Source organism: Cibotium barometz, chromosome 42 (genome assembly GCF_041138505.1).
Source record: "Cibotium barometz isolate CiBa-2024 chromosome 42, ASM4113850v1, whole genome shotgun sequence".
NCBI classification, from domain to species: Eukaryota; Viridiplantae; Streptophyta; class Polypodiopsida; order Cyatheales; family Cibotiaceae; genus Cibotium; species Cibotium barometz.
In genome coordinates this window covers 15,639,737-15,657,739 of record NC_141087.1, presented here as the reverse complement: position 1 = coordinate 15,657,739, position 18,003 = coordinate 15,639,737, and the positions used below count along the sequence as shown (strand labels likewise).

At 38.4% G+C, this 18,003-nt stretch overlaps 1 protein-coding gene across 1 annotated transcript; it reads right to left on the bottom strand.

Annotated features, from left to right (window-relative positions):
• Nucleotides 1-10,945: 10,945 nt before the first annotated feature.
• Nucleotides 10,946-15,501, bottom strand: LOC147614205 (sulfoquinovosyl transferase SQD2-like). The gene is made up of 11 exons (XM_086780743.1): nucleotides 14,292-15,501; nucleotides 13,756-13,822; nucleotides 13,603-13,673; nucleotides 13,414-13,531; nucleotides 13,202-13,275; nucleotides 13,019-13,074; nucleotides 12,606-12,689; nucleotides 12,426-12,513; nucleotides 12,268-12,345; nucleotides 12,108-12,164; nucleotides 10,946-11,992 (listed from the first exon to the last, which is right to left on the bottom strand). The coding sequence occupies exons 1-11, from the start codon at nucleotides 14,693-14,695 to the stop codon at nucleotides 11,494-11,496; spliced, it is 1,596 nt and encodes a 531-aa protein (XP_086636869.1). The 5' UTR covers nucleotides 14,696-15,501; the 3' UTR covers nucleotides 10,946-11,493.
• Nucleotides 15,502-18,003: the final 2,502 nt, after the last annotated feature.

Here is an 18,003-nt window from a genome sequence, read left to right as displayed (position 1 = left end):
TACAAACTTGAGTTGTCGAAGAACTCACGAGTATGTCAGTAGAATACAAAAAACAGTGGATCATTAAGATAACATAGTTACTCCTAATATCTTGGTGGAACTTATTGAGCCACCGTCTCTTCCACATGAACCCGAGAAGATTCTTGGATTTAGAGAACGAAACAGGAGGCATATTGAGTACCGAGAGGCACTTCTCAAGTGGAAGGACAGAGACAAGGAAGGACAGAGACAAGGAAGCATCCTTTTGGGAACGCTTAAGTATGCTTACCAAAAACTATATTCACTTTGTTTTCGTGGATGAAAACCCTTCTGAAGGGGGAGGCAATGCCATGTAGCTAGTAATAGGCTACATAGGGCTCAACCAGACATGGAGCCCAATCACCAGAGTGCAATCGGCGAGGGTGTCCGGGGTTTGGGGAGTGGACTGTTGCACTGTTCGCTAGGAAGACACCATAGCCGAAGAGGAGATAGAGCTCTTGTTCACCCAATCATTGGATAAGCTCCACACTACCAAGATTATGAAGTGGGTTCATGTCATACCTCCCATAACAGTGGTATCATGTCATACCTCCCATAACAGTGGTATCAGAGCCAAAAGTGATTGCAATTATTGAAAGCGGTGAGAAGCTAGTGGATTGTTGCATTGTTCGCTAGAAGACGCCATAGCCGAAGAGGAGATAGAGCTCTTGTTCACCACCCAATCATTGGATGTGCTCCACACTACCGAGAGTATGTAGTGGCCTACTTGCCCACACTTACTTGGCCACCCACGGCCTCCGACCAAGGTGGTGGCCAATCTTATATAAGGATAGTTATTATTATTATTATTGGAAGTGTGATAAATGTCACAGCAAGTTGATGAAGTAACTTACTCTTGATTTGATGCATATGAATGCTTCTTTAGTGTCCTCTTTGGTGTCATGTTTTGTAGTGCCAATGTGTTGATTTCTTCTCACCTATTGCATCAACTATGACTTCGTTTTTCCATTTTGCTCCATTTGGTTATGGAGTTGTATGGGTAAGTCAAGTACATTCTAATGTCGAACTGTTTGCAAAATTCATAGAATAAATTTGAAATTTTTTTCACCTTGATTATCATACTTTAGCATCTTGATGTATTTGTGAGTATGTTTCTTAACCTTTGCCTTGAATTCACTTGCAATGTTTTATTTAAGTAGTCATAAATGAATTTTATGTAATAGTGTGCACCTCCTCCAAGTGATTTCTTTGCTTTCCCATGTAGCAAGGTTTACAAACATCATGTTGAATCTACAATTGTGGAAAGCCAACAACCATATTTAATCTCTTCAAAGAAACCAAGCTTTTTTAGATGATAATATTTTTTTAATGTGAAATCATGCTTGCATGAGATTCACCATTATTTTGAGATTCCAACAAGGATTTGTGAATAGGAACTGCAAAAGTGAGCTTGATTAATCTTCCAACTTTGATATCTCTTACAATGAAATTCCTTGGATTATTATACTCACATATTATGAAATCTCTTTTGTTGAAGTTGATATTGAATTTATATTCAACAACAACAGCAACACATAAGTGATATATGGCACATAAAAAAGTACTTGCTCCAGGTACTTGATTTGACCTGACTCCATTTATAAGAAAGGAATAGTTCTAATAAATTTAATCTTTTAAGAAGAATCATCTCCCATAAAAATTTGTCCATTTTTATCATTCTTAGGATGCATGTGACTCTGTGCAAAGCCGTATGCTCTTGAATCTATCCACCAAGTTGTGTCATTTGTGTTTTTAGATGTTGTTGAAGAAAAGGTAACTTCTTCTTAACTTTCATTCTTGTGTTGTGTTGGCATGAGTGGAGGTTCACCAAACAACGAGCAAGTGGGAACAAGCGACACAAAGAATGAGAGAACCATGTCAACTTAGTAGGTAACAAAAAAGAGAGGTGGTAGCAATTGAGACAATTTTTTAGTGCTAGCCAAACATTCCCGCACTCAAACATCACCTCAATCTACCCTCCTATTGTAACAGGGTTTTAACCATGAGGGATATCTCCAATAAACCAATGTGGGACTATAGTCCCCAAACCATGGCCATGTGTTGATGATTGAACGAGAGAGGGAGAACCATTCTCAACATTAATAGTCACTCTAAGTTTAGGTACAGAATTTCATGATTCCAATACTTTACAAAGTCTTCAAACAAGTTGTTCTACAAGTTGTTCTTAAGGAATAAAATATTCTTTTAAATGGATTAAAAGTGTTACACAATGCAAAGAAAACTAAAAGCAGTTATAAGAATCCTTTGTTATATATATTTTCATAAAATAAGAGATGCAACCTTAAACATTCCATCAAAGCCCTTTGCTATGGGCTAATAGAATCACATCAATTGTTGAAGAAAAGAAACATTAAGAGGGTGTCTGTGTACCTCTCTATATAGTGAGTTGTGTATAGTTGATCAATCCTTATAGTAGGTAAGAGAAGAAGGTTTTGACTAGCCGAGACCATCATCACAATGATGCCTTTTTCATCAGTACTGGAGGCATCCTCTTTCCTAGAATAAGTTTCCTCTCTTGAGTGACCAAGGGATCATGTGATAGAGTCAATTCTAGGGAGTTCACCCGCGAATCAACCTTGGGTTGGAGATGTAAGCCCACAGTCTCGCACAAAAAGACATGAGCCTAGACACGTGAGCTTGTAGACGTGAGCCTTGACACGTGAGGCATCAGCCTAGACAAGTGAGTCGTGATTCTAGACACATGAGCCTATAGACATGAGCCTAGAGACATGAACCTAGAGATGTGAGTTTAGAGGTAGGAATACCTAACATTGTACAGACCAATTATTATTGCCAAAAAAGACTCGTATTAATGGACATACCTAGTCATGTCCCTAGAAAACCCTTTTTTGGCCTTCCAAGAGAAAAGTCTTGTGGACATGTATGCCATTTTCATACGACCTTTTTCACATATAAATGGATGAACAGCACTGGGTAGTGCTCGTGGCCAAGGGCATGAGAGAAAAAAGGGGAGAAGCAGCCCGCCGATGCGGGTTGCTTGGTCCTTTATTGGGGCTTCCAAGGGCAAGCTCTTGTGGACATGTATGCCTTAACTAAAGCTTCCTCATATTGAAGCTATTCTTGTGGACAGATCCCAAAGCTCCAGTGCCATGTGTGGCCATGTCCCACTTACTTGCAAGCAACCAAGAGAAGTAGCCAACCTCTTTTCAAGTCCCTTGTCTGCAAGCCTTACCACACTCTCCTTCACTTGCTCTGTTGTATCTAGTAGCACATTGCCACACGTCTCATCCATCCCAACCTCCCTAACTACCTTGCACCCCAATCTTAGCAGCTACTCTCCCCTACTCTATATACAGCTAGCCTTCCTTCACTAATGCTCAATAAGCAAGCCATTAGTACATTGTAGCTTCATGCTCTTGAACAGCAAACACACATATTGTATCTACATTTTGAAAATATTATACCTTGGCCTTTTTTTGCCTTTGCAGGTTTTTATGGACATAAATTCACGTCTTTGTTCCTCTATGTACGCAGGTCTTTAGTACAGATTTGGGATAGTTGGGAAGATAAGACAACATGTCAAAAGCAATGGATGGGAATCAGAAGATCTAATAGCGGTGCTGAGCAGTGCCCTAGTGGACAAGGGTATGAGAAAAAAAGGGGGCCAAGTAGCCCGCGCACTAAGCCCCTCTTTTTTGGAAAGTTCTTGTGGACATGTATGAACAAGACCAAAGGGCAAGATATCGTGTAGATGAGAGAGGGTATTCCAATGTGGTATTCACAAATTATTTTTTTCCCATTCCACATCATTTTATGATGTTGCCATGAGAATTTGCCATTGCGATATTATTTTTCTTCAACCTTGGTCTTACAATTTTGTTGTGAATTTATTTCCCACTCTTGCAATTTTGCCACTTTTTTTTATGGGAAATGTTAAAAAAAGGGACACTGCTAGTTGGAGAGTAGCGATGTTGGGCAGTTCCCTAGTGGACAAGGGGTAGAGGAGCCCATGCTGGGACGGGCTCCTTTGACCCTTTTTTAACATTTCCCATAAAAAAAAACATGTGCAAAATTTGAAAGAATGGGAAATAAATTCATGACAATTTCAAGAACAAGGTTGATGTAGAATAATAATGCAATGGCAAGTGCTCATGGTAGCATCATAAAATGATGTGGAATGGGCCGTCATGGGCTCCTTTGCCCCATTTTTTTCTTCTCATTCACCAAAATTTACACACCTTAAGGTGTCTTTAGATGATGTAACAAACGTTTTTTTGTACATTGCTCTAATAATTAGAGATCACATTTCCCAATTGTCAACCAATTGTATGATCATTAGAGGTCCAAATTACCAAACTTATCCATGTATTTGCATAGAGGCTTTGATGTATTTATTAATGTCTACTTGACTTCACCATTTGTAAACGAGATATGTTGTCCCATTTTGGGGTTCACTTGGTTAAGGGTTAAACAGTTTAACCCAATTTGCACTGCATAAAGGAATGTGAAACATACAGAAGGTATGCATATTTTCTCACCTTAAGAAACATATTTCTTTGTAAAGTCAGTTTTGTTGCATATTTGGCCCATGTTATAGGAGGGGGATGTAGGATGCTACCTTATCCCCTTTCTCATCTCAAACTATTTGATACTCTTATAGCTAAAAAGTTGTTTTTTACCTTCATATTGTTCTTACAATTTGTAGCAATCTTTAGATGTGAGGCTTGTAGATATCTTAAGCTCAAGTTCAAGGATTTTAGAAGTCTAACTCCCACATGTTAGGGGCATCTTTATTGAGTATTTTTTCATGATTGAGTGTGTAGATACTTAAATAGTCACATGCTAGGGGCATCTTTATTGAGTATTTTTTCATGATTACACGAGTACATAGTTACTCATTTTAAGGTAGAATATATGATTGTTCCACTTTACCAAGAAATTGGAAATGTATAGCACATGCTAAGTCTTATTAAAAGCTATAGAGTTGTAGAGACTTTGTAGACTCTTACTTCATAGTGTGAAAAGGCATAAGTAAATTTGAGTCATTGAACTCCAACAACTAGTAAAAATTCCTTAAAACCTTTCAAAATACTAACCCATAGCTTGAGGTTTGATTTTGGAGTAGACTTACCAAACAACAAACTTGAACAATAGTAGCTCTATAACTAATTTGCCTAATGGCAATAGCTTGTCAATCTTAAACCATATCGCATACATGTATATGGCAGTTTTAGCAACAACAAACAGAACCTTTCTAAAATGGTGCTTTAGGCTTTCAAATTTGCACAAAAGCGTACCAACCTAGCAGCTCCATGCTTTCTTTTGGAATAGACTTACCAAAAAATAAAGAGCAACTATGACTTCGCCAACTAGTCCATCCCAATGTCAACAGCTTGTTACCTTTAAACCAAATGGAATACACGCACAAGCTAACTAACAACATTCATAACATTGCTAAAAATGGTTACATTGATTTTTAATTTACGTGATACTTCATAGGTGCAAACATACCTCAATGGAGACAATGCCCATAAATAAACAATAACCTATAAAAACCTTATAATGGTTTAGAAATCTTATGATATGATTTTGATTTTTTTTAAATTAAAAAACTAATACATATCATTGTCTTATATTATACTATAGAGTCTAGAGTTGTAAAATTTGCATCTCTCTAAGTTAAATATTTGAAACGTTAATATATATCATTATCCTAGACTTTCAAAACTTTTGAAATCTCTCTCTCTCTCTCTCTCTCTCTCTCTCTCTCTCTCTCTCTCTCTCTCTCTCTCTTTTCCAAAGGTGTGATTCCTTCCTCCACATCCATACACACACACATACATTCACCCACACGGGTGTCTGTTTCAACCTAGCTCCTAACGTTTGGGAAAGGTAGTTTGGGAGCTACTCTCTCTCTCTCTCTCTCTCTCTCTCTCTCTCTCTCTAAATGTGTGTGTGTGTGTGTGTGTGTGTGTGTGTGTGTGTGTGTGAAACCATTTTGAGAGCTTTTACTTTCTCACCTTGTGAGTTTGTACACTAGGTCACTCTAACTAAAGTGGAGCTTATTCATGTCATTTTAGGTCATAGTTTCATACATCTTTGTGACATAGGGGCTTTTGAGTGTTTGCCTTGATTTAAAACCAATTTAAAGGTGATAAAACGAAAGTTATTTATGCTGAATTACTACGGTTTTAAACTATGACACTTTTTTTATTCTTTGGTTTTGTTGAGGTTAGGTGCTATACAATTCTTTAAGAAAATGTGTCTCGCTACCTTAAAGAAACTTTTTTGGACAAATCCGCTAGTTAATCACAAGTTTTATCTTTTTGCTTGTATTGCATATCACTAGTACACTAAATTTCAACCTTGACTATGGTGCAACCAACTTCAAGGATAGTAGGATGGTCGATTGATTTACGCACTAACATTTTCATAGTGGAGCATTTTTTTGTTAGTGTAAACATTTTCTATTTAGTAGCATAGCTTAGTTCAACTGTCATATTTTATATGGAGAATGTCATGTTTTGATGTTCATTTTTTTCAGTTGGTCGATTTTGAGGTCTCACTCGTTCTCGCTTGCTCATGAAATGGTCATCCTCGCATGAGTGGTAGCATGAACTCTAAATGAGAACTTCATTCTAATTTTGTTGATTTCCATAATGATTTACTTTTCTAGATTATTGTTGTTGTTTCCATTATCCCTTTTCTTCTTTTTATCGATCTGCAAGCTTTCTTTGAACACTGTTGCCTCTTCCAATACTTCCTCTTCCTCTTTGATCCATGGTCTCCTCATCCACAATGTCAAGCTTTACCATAGTGGTTATAATTTCCAAGCTTCCTTTGTGCATTTTTGCCTCTTTCAAGACTTCCTTACCTCATGGATTCCATGGTTCCCTCTCCTATGAAAATTGGAATTATTGTCGTTAATAGCCTAATATAGATACATAGGAATTTTTGTAACCTCCTTTAGAGTTTAGAGTTGTTTAATCCACCTCTTTGTTGATTAAACATTCCTCTTCATTTAATGTTACCTCTTCCTCTAGTTTAAAAAGCTTGTTCTCATTAGTTTTCTTAACTTTCATGTTTCTTTTCTTACAATAGCATATTTGACATAATGTGATTATCGGTGTGAATTTATAGTAATAATGGCTCACATGACTTTAATTATTAGTGGTAAATTTCTAGTAACAATGGCAGCCACAAACTATTTATACCTTTTCTCTTTATCATCAAGTCCATTCAACACAATTTAACTTTTTGATCTTTGACTATCCACTTTTTGACTAACAACTTCCAACTCATTTGCAATGCTTTTTAGTTTGACCATGTAATTTAGTCATCTTCCTTGCATTGGTTGTTAATCATAATTTTTCTTGACATATTCTTGGTTTAAATTCTATTCCTCAAGGCTCTCTAAAAGTGTTTTTCTCTTTCAAACCAAATTGATAACCAATTTGGGAAATTCTTTCACAATTTCAAACCAAAGACAATGCATAATGAACATGTTAAATATATAGATTATTCTCTTAATTTGTTTCACTTCTCAATAAAAATTCTTCAAGATATAATGCATGATTAAGATATAAAACAACACTTAGTTATATATATTAGTGTATGAAATTCATTATCTCTCATCCTTTAAATGTTGAAATGTGAATAATTTAGTATGCGTGAAGATCAAGGTTTGGTGATCCCATATAGTCAAAACTACCATATAATAATGACTTTAGGCCACCAAGTATCATTTGGAGAGAAATTTTAAATTTATGTTATAGGAAATACTTTAGAACCGTTGTCTTTTTATGGCTAAATTTTCAAACTTTGTCCTTGAAAAGAATCATTGCTCTCCAAGTTTGTAGTCCTTTTATCATTGATAAGTGCTCTCATGTCATCATTGACATTGAATTTGATAACAATCCTTGCTAGATTTTCTTTCTCATCACATTTAGGTCCTTTCTCATCCCATTCAAGTACTTTTTCAATGCCATCTACAAGTGAAGGTTTTTCTCTAGATACAAGACCCCACGTGCTCTAAACCAAAGATATTTTCCATCTTTAACTTCCAAGTAGAATAGGTGTTGTCATTAAACTTTCTCTTCTCATTAAGAAAGATGGTGTCATCATGTTTTGACATGTTTAGAGACAAAATGAAAGTGATTGGAATAAATATACTTAAGAAAGGATTACTCTCACTGGATGTAGACAATGCCAATTTGTTTCTTTGCTCCTCCTCAAGAATGGCTCCTCCTTAAAATGTGTCAAGAATATGCACTTAAGGACTCTAACATAATAAGTACCTGTGATAAAATGAGTTTGACTATGCTAGACTACATTGCTATGCCATTGATTTGGACTCATGTGGCTCTTTTAAAATGTGCTAGAATGCCCTAAGATCTAATGTCGTGTGAGGCTATGCTCTAGAGTGACATTGGGAAGTGTGATGGGTGTGTGAAGGAGTGGCAAGGGAGAAATGCAAGCATCCTACCAAATGTACAAATTTACATTATTCAAGAATGGAATTTACATAAGACTATAATAAATGGAATATTTTAAGAATACAAGATTAGGTGTTTTAAGGTATCTTTACAGAATCAGCAAGAGTGTAGCTTAATCTTTAACATGAAACCTACAATAATGGACCCAAAAAGATTTTGGGATTTGAAGAATGAAACAAAAACATGAAAAATTAGCTATGGTCTTGGTAAAGAACATTTGATGTGGAAAAACAACCGAGGAAGCATGGGACAATCTTGACACCAAGAAGAAGAAAATGATTGTACTTGAGCAATACCTTTTTTGTCTAGGAATCAAGTATAAAGAAATAAGCTTGTTAATCAGCTAACATCCTTTATGGTACAACAACTAGCGGCTACCCATTTGATGAGGATGCAAGGAATATTTTACATTTTAGTGTTGAAAGCTAATTTTCAACAATTGTGGAAAAATAAAGAGTGCCTCATGCCATTGATTTAGATTCTCAAATTGCTATTTTTCTTGATGAAGAATGTTGGGAAAAAAACTAAGGCCAAGATGGTGAAATGGCCTACTTAACATTGTTAGGGATTAAAAGGTTGCATCACAAGATGTTGTTGGAAGAAAAATTACTGCAAACAAGGCAAACCCATGTATGTAAATGCAATAGACGAAGAAGATGAGGAAGAAAAGGGAGAACCCTTTATCAAGTACATGTTGTTTTGGTGCATGAGAATGATTGGTTCTTTAAAATAATCCTGAATAGATTTATATTATCTTCATGAGATTATAATTTGTATTAATGAATGTATTCTAAGTTACCTTTTATGCTTAAGTAGAGTGATGGTGTGGAGGATGATCACAACCCTCTTAATTCTTACTTACTTCTTTGTTTAGAAAGCAAGTTATGCAACTTTTGGGTGATGTAAAGGTTACCTATGCACTAGCTAGTAAAGAGCAAATTGCCACAAAGTCTTGTTAATCCACCAAACAAGTAAAGAGAAAGGTGTGTAAACATTGATTGTAATGCTAAGTAGGAAGGAAGCTCTTATTGAAAAGTTTCTCTAACTTTAAAATGTGTGTTTAGATTACAATCTTGCTCTTTCTCAATTCTAGATTTAGGTAGACTAAGCCAACCAACAAAAGAAAAGTGGACAATAAAGGTAGTTTATTTAATTACAAAGACTAGCCATAATATAAAGCATGCATGTTATTCTTACAAACACTAGTATAGATCACCATCAATTAAATTACAAGTAGTAAGATTTTCAAACTATACATGTAGCTTGAAATCAAAATAACATAACAAAAACACTACTATAACTAGAATATAAATACAAATAGCTATGTATTATGAAGAGTCATGATTAGCATAAGCATAATCTAAGTTTGCTTTTTCCTATGATCTCATCCTCATAGATTTATATCTTTGGTCGTTCTTATTTTTATGCCTCTAATGATATTGCTTTTGTTACCATTGCTTATGACAATTTGACCATGTTCGAATATGGTAAGCCTTACATAACCTTAGGCAAAACCAATTCTCAAGGTGTGAGGATGAGGCACTTTGGCATCATATCATTAGTCAATGTACCCCTTTGCTTAATGTGAGTTAAATGTGTGATACTAACATTGTGAAGAAAAAAAGGGCTGTAATTTTGTCTTAAGCCATACTAAATGCATTATTTCTCACTAGTAATAAAAAATATTGAAGTAACAATTTGTTTTCTATTTTGTGTGAGTGCGAAGCTCCAAATGCTCTCTCTCTCTCTCTCTCTCTCTTTGTAGAATCTACAAGGCTAAATATTATTTGAGCAAGGTGCAGCTAAGAGTAGACACAGAGTTGCACTTGAGCAACAACTTATCAATGGAGTGCAATGCCTACATGACTACTCAAGTTTCTTTGGTAGCCCATGCAACAGTTCCAATACAATTGTCATCGTCCTCACCTCCCACTTCACCTCCCACTCGCAAGGTCACATTTGAGGATAGAGCCATTTTTGAACAATATCCAAAAATTAAATTTCCAACGGATAGAGAGACTGTCCCTTGTAAAGCTAACTGTGAAGGATTCATGTTCATGCTTCATGGGATGCAGGTAAGAATTGAGTTAGATGACGATGATGATGTGGATTACTGCCATGTTACCACAAACTTTTAAGATCCTTAACTCAACAAGCAAGCAGGATCATCAGTAATTCTTGCATTCCTCACATTCAAATTGAGGAACTGTTTTTCAGGGAAGCAGGGGGGGTGTGACCTTGGTCAAAGGCAATTCTAAAGGTTTATCGTCAACATATTTTTGGTCGAGAGAATTGCCCTGCATATTGTAGCCCTAGGCTACTAAGTAGCCACTAAAGTGGCATATCTTCTCATTTGAATGCAGCTTGTCATGAGCATGTTATCATTCAAAAAAGGAAAGTCACATGTATCAATGTTAACACCGGTCAAGGTAGAAATGTATATACATTGAGAACTTATAACTTGATTCATCTCTTTTCTAAAGAAAAGTTTGAGAAAATGTTTTTTTAACAGCTTCCAACAAGCTTCTTTTACATACAAAAGCATGCATGGATGCATAACGTGGACGAGAGAAGCCTTGCAAAGGTGGTGATGATGTTCTTTGAGAGGCTCATGAGAATTATCAACGGACTTGTCTATTAAACCCCCAAGGCTAGGAGTATCTATAACATAACATGGAGGGATGACAACCACATCTCTGCTGTAGCTGCATCGAGGCTGTGGTACAACAAAGATAATCATGATCACAAGTCTGTGGTGCAGCAGAGACAATTGTGGTCATTTACTTAAAATAGGATAATGAATGACTCTAGCTATCTTTACTAGGGTGCAATGACTATAGTGAATGATAACTTCTAAGGCATTTATACAACCGAATAAATTAAGAGTGGAGCCTAAGAATGCTGACCGTAGAGCACTAAAGACCACCACAACACAACACTGACGTGTAGATATTTCAGCCAATGCTAGAGCAACTCAATGATATGCACATACAAACAATTAGGTTGCAGACTCCAGCCGCCTGCTGACAGGAGTCCGCCTAAAAAACCACGCAAACCACCGAGAAAGTTGGTGCCGCCGTTTCTGCCAAAACCAGATTGCAGCATTGTACTCCTCATTTCTCACATGTCTTGTGGCAGCTCGCCAATCATGCTTCTCAACCTCAGCACGACCAGCCGCTCCTATTAGCTCTCGAAGTTCCTGAGACGCCACTATGGCACTCAACTTGCTCACACAATCCTCGATGTCACCTGGTGTGTAGAGAAAACCCGTTTCGCCTTCTTGATTAGATGGAATTATGTCGGGAATACCCCCCGCTCTTGCTGCTACAATGGGTACTCCAGACGCCATTGCCTCCAGTACAACCAGACCAAGAGTTTCAGATTCGGATGGAGTGATGAAAATATCCCCACTTGCGTATGCTTGTGAAAGCTCCTCTCCATGAAGCATGCCAGTAAATACAACAGGCATCCCTTCAAACATGTTCTCTAGATCTTGCCTGCTCCCAACACCAAAAAAGGCAAGGAACACGCTTTCAAGTCTCAGGTGTTTCCTTAGGTGCAGATTCACATTACAGAAAGGAGACGGCTACAAACAGAAGCACACATTCTTACCTGTAAGGGCCATCACCGACAAAGGCTAGCCGGACATCGGGCATCTTTTCCATCACTCTGCAAACACAAGTAATGTAACTTAGTCTCAAAACCCTCAATGCGTAACTCCAGATTAACATGACACCGCAGCTAAAAAAGTTTGAATGATAGAGGAATTCACTTTTTCAGAAAATCAAGGTTCTTCTCTGCACCTAGGCGTCCCACGTGTACTATGAGCGGTCTGCCAGTTTCACCATTGCTGAAAAGCATTAGGGGAATGCATTAGATTTTATACATGCAAATGAGCCACGGCAATTGACACAGCATGGTCACACGTACCATAGACGAGCCCTCATCTGGGAAGACTTGAACCGTGGATGAAAACTCTCTGAATCAACACCTTTGCGCCATAGTCGGATCTTGCAAGCTGAAAGAAACTCCTAGTTGCTTAGGTTGCTTGTAAAACTTGCAAACAGCCCTGAAGTGAGGCTACAATTATAAGGGTCTATTTGAACCTACCCGCCGCAGCTCCTGCAGCTTGAAGCTCCCTCCCAACAACACTTGATGTGACAAGAGTAAGATCAGCAGCTCTGTGCAAGATCTCTGCATATAAAGGCATAACATTGAAAGCTTATCTACCATTACTGAATTCAGCATGTGAGGAAAATAGCATGAAGTTGAAGGGATGAAGCTTCATGACCCCCAAGCAAATAATTTTTTTAATATGAGGATTGTTACTTGATCGCACCCTTAGGGGATGGGAGGGGCCGGGGAGAACCCACTGGGGATTGTACCCAGCAATTAAGCAAGAGCTCCAACACTCTACCGCCCCGCTACTCCCCCATCCCCAACAAAGAACATCATTGGAAGCTCGTATATGTTGAAAAATGCCATGCAGTGTGCAAAATCAATATAGGAAGAGGGTAACGTACTTATAATCAACCACATTGGCTTTACCAACCAGCTGAAAGTATACTTCGGGATGTACCTACCCACAAGAACCAGTATGATGTAAAGCTTGAATCCGTCCAAGCAATTACAGCAGTCACAGAAATAGACGACATGAAGGCCCTTGCTATACAAGGAGGATGAAACTTAAAGAACCATGTACTTACAGGGGAACATGTGTATGGTATGATAGCACCAATGGCACTCGTAGAAGTTTCGCGATAATGAGAGCCCCAACAACCTAGACATATACGTGCATGTATTGGATGTGAAAATATTGGACATATATGTGCACGTATTCAATGTGGACATTTTCTATCATATGATAGGATTGCGAGACCAATAGCACATTGCTTCCATGGATGTGCACAAAACTCACCATGACGCCGGGAGATGAAGCATGTATTATGTCAGGCTTAAACTTTGCTACTTCCATTACAATTCGAGGGCTTAAAGCCAATGAAAGAGGGACGACTTTATACCACGGGCAAGGAAAGCTGCAAAAGAAGCCAAGTATTAATGTATTTACACACACAGAAAGAGGAGTGAAATAGGCAGTAGCTTTTACCTCCATGAGGCAACGACCTTTGCACCATGGTAGTGATCCGGTGCCCCTACATGCGTAGTGACAACAATTACCTGAAAACCCTGACAAACCTTAAGAAAAATCACACCCAAATTTGCAAAACATATAATTGGCCCTACTACAAGCTTCTCTTACCTCATCTCCCATCTCCTTCAGATACTTAATAAAATTTTGGAACCGGTTTTTGTACCCTGAAATGTAGCTGCAAGAAAACAACTAAGGTTAGCATTTGTGTCAAGGATGAAGCAAGGTCATATCACACCACTTCCCAACGACAATTGATGCAGACAGTATGTGCACGTGCACATGTTATTATGCCAGAACATTACATTACACCAAATGATACTTCTAATGCTTTTGCACCAGATGCATCCCAAGATGGTTGGCCAAAACTCGATGGACACATGTCCTAGGGCAGCCAATAAACAGAGCAACAATCATACAAAGCCTTGAGGGATTGTCATCAGTCAGGACATCACACACTGGAAACCTGACTACAGTTTCATTAGCTTTGATAATGGTTCACCACAAGCTGCCCCAAACTCATCAGTCAACCAGTGCAAGGGCAATATTTAACCAATGCAAGGGCATCAGTTAACCAGTGCAAGGTCAAGGGCGTCCATTGGTGAACAAGATCCTTGTACAGTGGGAGCGAACATTGGGAAACTTACGCAAATGGAGAAGGCTCCACAAAAAGGGCAATCCTGCGCGGCTTGTGGGCTACATTGTCAGGCAACGATGGTTCGAAGACTTCAGTAACAGCTGTGGATGTGGTGAAAACTTCGGCAACTGTCCATCCCCTCTTCCTCTGCAGATGCAACTTCTCCTTGCCAACCCAAGAGAATGAGTCGCCTACAGAAAACCTCTCTGCATAGGAAGCAGAAGCACCCAACTGCACATTTTTCCATGGTGGAATCTGCAAAGCAGCAGGCCGCAGGAGCTCTTCTGGACGATCATCACGGGCCAACGCAGTATACGACAGATTGTATGAAGAGGTAGGCAGCTGTTGAAGACGGCCGGAGAGAGCCACTAAAGGGGATGGAGAGGATGCTGCTTGTGGGTAAAGAAAAGCCATGGAAAGTAGAAACAGTGAGCTGCACACAAACCTCTTGAGTGAACAGTCTTTACTGCTTTGGCATGCTGTTAAATGAATTCCTGTAGCTTTTGCAACAAGAACAACCTGCTGCTCACCGCAAGCCTAATTTAAGTCCTCTGGTGCTCTGACCCGATCCCCGGTTGCTGAGAAAACCCGAATAGATCCCCGAACCCCAGAAACTGATAACAAAACCCTAATTTAGTGCAATTGCAAGTCAAACCCAGCTGATGAGAAAACCCGATTTGAATCCAAGCTGCAGAGAAACCCTGATGTCTGTGGAGAGGCTGAGAAAGACGAAGGCTGAGCTGCGTAAAGAGCTCAAAAGCAAGACAAGCAGGGATTAGATGCAGATAGCAAAGGGAAGGGCAGAATCCAGCAAGCTAAACAAGCAGGGACGCAAATGATGAGAGAGAGAGAGAGAGAGAGAGAGAGAGAGAGGACCCAACAAGATAGAGGCTTCGGGAAAAACAACAAATAGGAAGGGGGGGGGGGGGGGGGGGGGGGGGGGAATATCTTATCATTTGACAGTGGAAGGATGCCTTGCAGCATTCCAGGCATATTCTGCAGGAGAAGGCCACCTTGCTTTTTGGGGCTCTCTTTATAAACCCACCTTCCTTTTTTAACCCTTCTTCTAATGCTTTCCCTCTGCAGAAGAAAAGCCCCTAAGGGACATCTCACAGTCTCGCCATCGCTCATCAGAGTGGAGGGTTATAATAAATAATCATATAATTTAATTAGTTTTCCAACACCCATCCAAGCATCCCAAGAATCTTTTAGCCGCATATGCTTCAAAGAGATGATTATTTCATGGGCATGTACATTGACTTGTTTCATGTAGAGATGCATACATCACATGCTACCTCAGACCTCCACGAGCAAATCCATGCTCGCATTTGCTTCAAGATAGTATTTTTATTTCATCGCACATTGACTTGTTTCATGTACATTTGCTTCAAGATAGTATTTTTATTTCATGGCACATTGACTTGTTTCATGTAGAGACACATGCTACTTGAGAGTAAGATCTAATACTAGTAGAAAACAAGAGAGAAAAGCCATATGGTCACCACTGGTGTTACTTGGCCTCTCTCTGTCTTCGTTCGATTGGTTGATGGGTTCTTAAATGTGTCATTTCTAGGACAGGTGTTGGATATCCCAGAGTTGTTATGAGACCTTGGCAATGTGAGATGTGTGTTGGCAAGGATTGGAATATTTTGTCTTGACTAAGAAGGTCTTATACGTCAAGTTCTAGGTTGTTGAATGGAATATGAGATAGGCAGATTGGGTAGACTCATTGTATGGTTTTTGAAGTCCCTCTAAATGCGAACTTATCAATGCAACATACATGCGAACTTTGAAGGAACTAGAATTCTATAAGTCCAACGCAACATAATTGTTCAATTCTAGTTTGAAAGGTAAGTGAGTGGTGAGAGATTTCTTCTTGTACCAAGATCATGTCAGTGGTATTAGAGCCAAGGTATTAAAATCAAGGAGAAAATTCAAAAGTTGGCAAATAGGAAGCTAAAGTTCAAAGGCTCCCTTGGACAATGAAGGAAGCAAAGGCAAGGACCTTTAGACAAACTAGGTGAATGAAACCTTAATACAAAGGCTTTGTGTACTTGAAATGCTTAAAGAAAAGGGGGAACCCTCTCTCCAAATAGCACCTACATTCTCCATAACGAAATTTGCTAATGGCATCTCTTCAAGATCTTATCACATGGTGTTTATAGCGATCCCAAATATGTAAAAACATGACCAGCCTGCTTGTAGAGATCAAGCATCAATCTCCTAAGCAAGATGTGCCGCTTTCACGATTTTTTCTCATCATGCTTATGTTTTCTTAATCATGAATTTGAGGATTAAGCTATTTCATTAGTCCTTATACTTCCAAGGCTTTAAAAAGAACATTATTACATTCTCTTAGGGCCCAACACCTGTGTCCTTTTCACAATTGGGAGCCAACTACAAGAGGGTGTTCTTGCACACAATTTCTGCGTAGTCTCGGTGCCTGCAAATAAAGGAAAACATCTCTGAAAAGCGATCAAATCATCTCGGCTTTTAATGAAGATTGATTTCTTCCTTTTGTTGCAATTGCCTTAAAAATTTTGTTGGCTTTTCTACCACTTTGATTATATTACTTAGAGTTATTGACACTCTACGAACAAAGAGTGGAACTCAACTTTTCTTGCAGCAAGAAAATCAACTCAAGGTGGGGCAACTTATCTTTCTTCCATCATTCAAGTGAAAGATAAGCCTTTTATTTGCTTTATCTCTCTTTTTGTAAAATTTATCATTTATCTTCTATTTTTCCCTAAACTTTCTCTATCATGGGGAATAATCCACAACTTCTGTCTATTCAAGAGCGACTTAACGTTTTACACAATCAAATAGCTACTTTAAGAGGGAGTTGAGGAGGGAGTTAGAAGATACATTATCCCAAAGAAAGATAACTAGAGGCACATCTAGTCTAGACTCATCAAACTTTAAAGACTTAAGATTTCGTAGGACTATTGCACCTACTTTATATGCTTAGGATTCTAGGAAGGGTAGTAAGATTAGCTGTAAAGCTTTTACTTTTCAAAATTATAATGGAAAGAAAGGTGCACGCATTATAATTTCTTAGCTTAGCCAGCTTGGTGACTATTGTTTAGGGGAGGAATTATTCAAATGAGATAAAATCAAGTGCACTACTAATAGTGGAGAGTGTTGCTTCATGGTGTAATGACGCCAAGAATAAATGTCACAAACCCCAAACTTGGAAATCTTTCAAGAGGTTGATCAAAAAGAATTTTCTACTGCCACAATATAAGGCTAGGCTTAGGCAACAATGGAACATTTTACATCAATTGGAGAAAGTGTAGTCGTCCACTAACATTGATAGATTTTGGTAGACTCTTCTTCAATTGCAAGCAGTATACAATGTCCATAAGAAGGAGCAAAAGATGAAATTTATAGTAGGACTTCATTAGAGCTGAAGACATGTTTTATCCACATTAACTAGCTCTACTATTTCCTTTACCATAATTGTGAGAGGAAAAACGTATTTCCAAAAGAGGCAAATAATTTCAAAAAGCAAGTAAGGAAACCCCAAAAATCAAGATTATTTCTAAAGGAATCTAACAAACACCAAGGGCAACAATAATGATAATAATGCCAAGAGAGTTGACACTTCTAGCAAGCCTAACAAACCTAACAAACCTAATAAACCTAACAAAGGGGAATCGAAGAGGGTTGACACTTCAGCAAGCCTAACAAAGGCAAAGTCTCATATCTTGCAATGTTCCAGG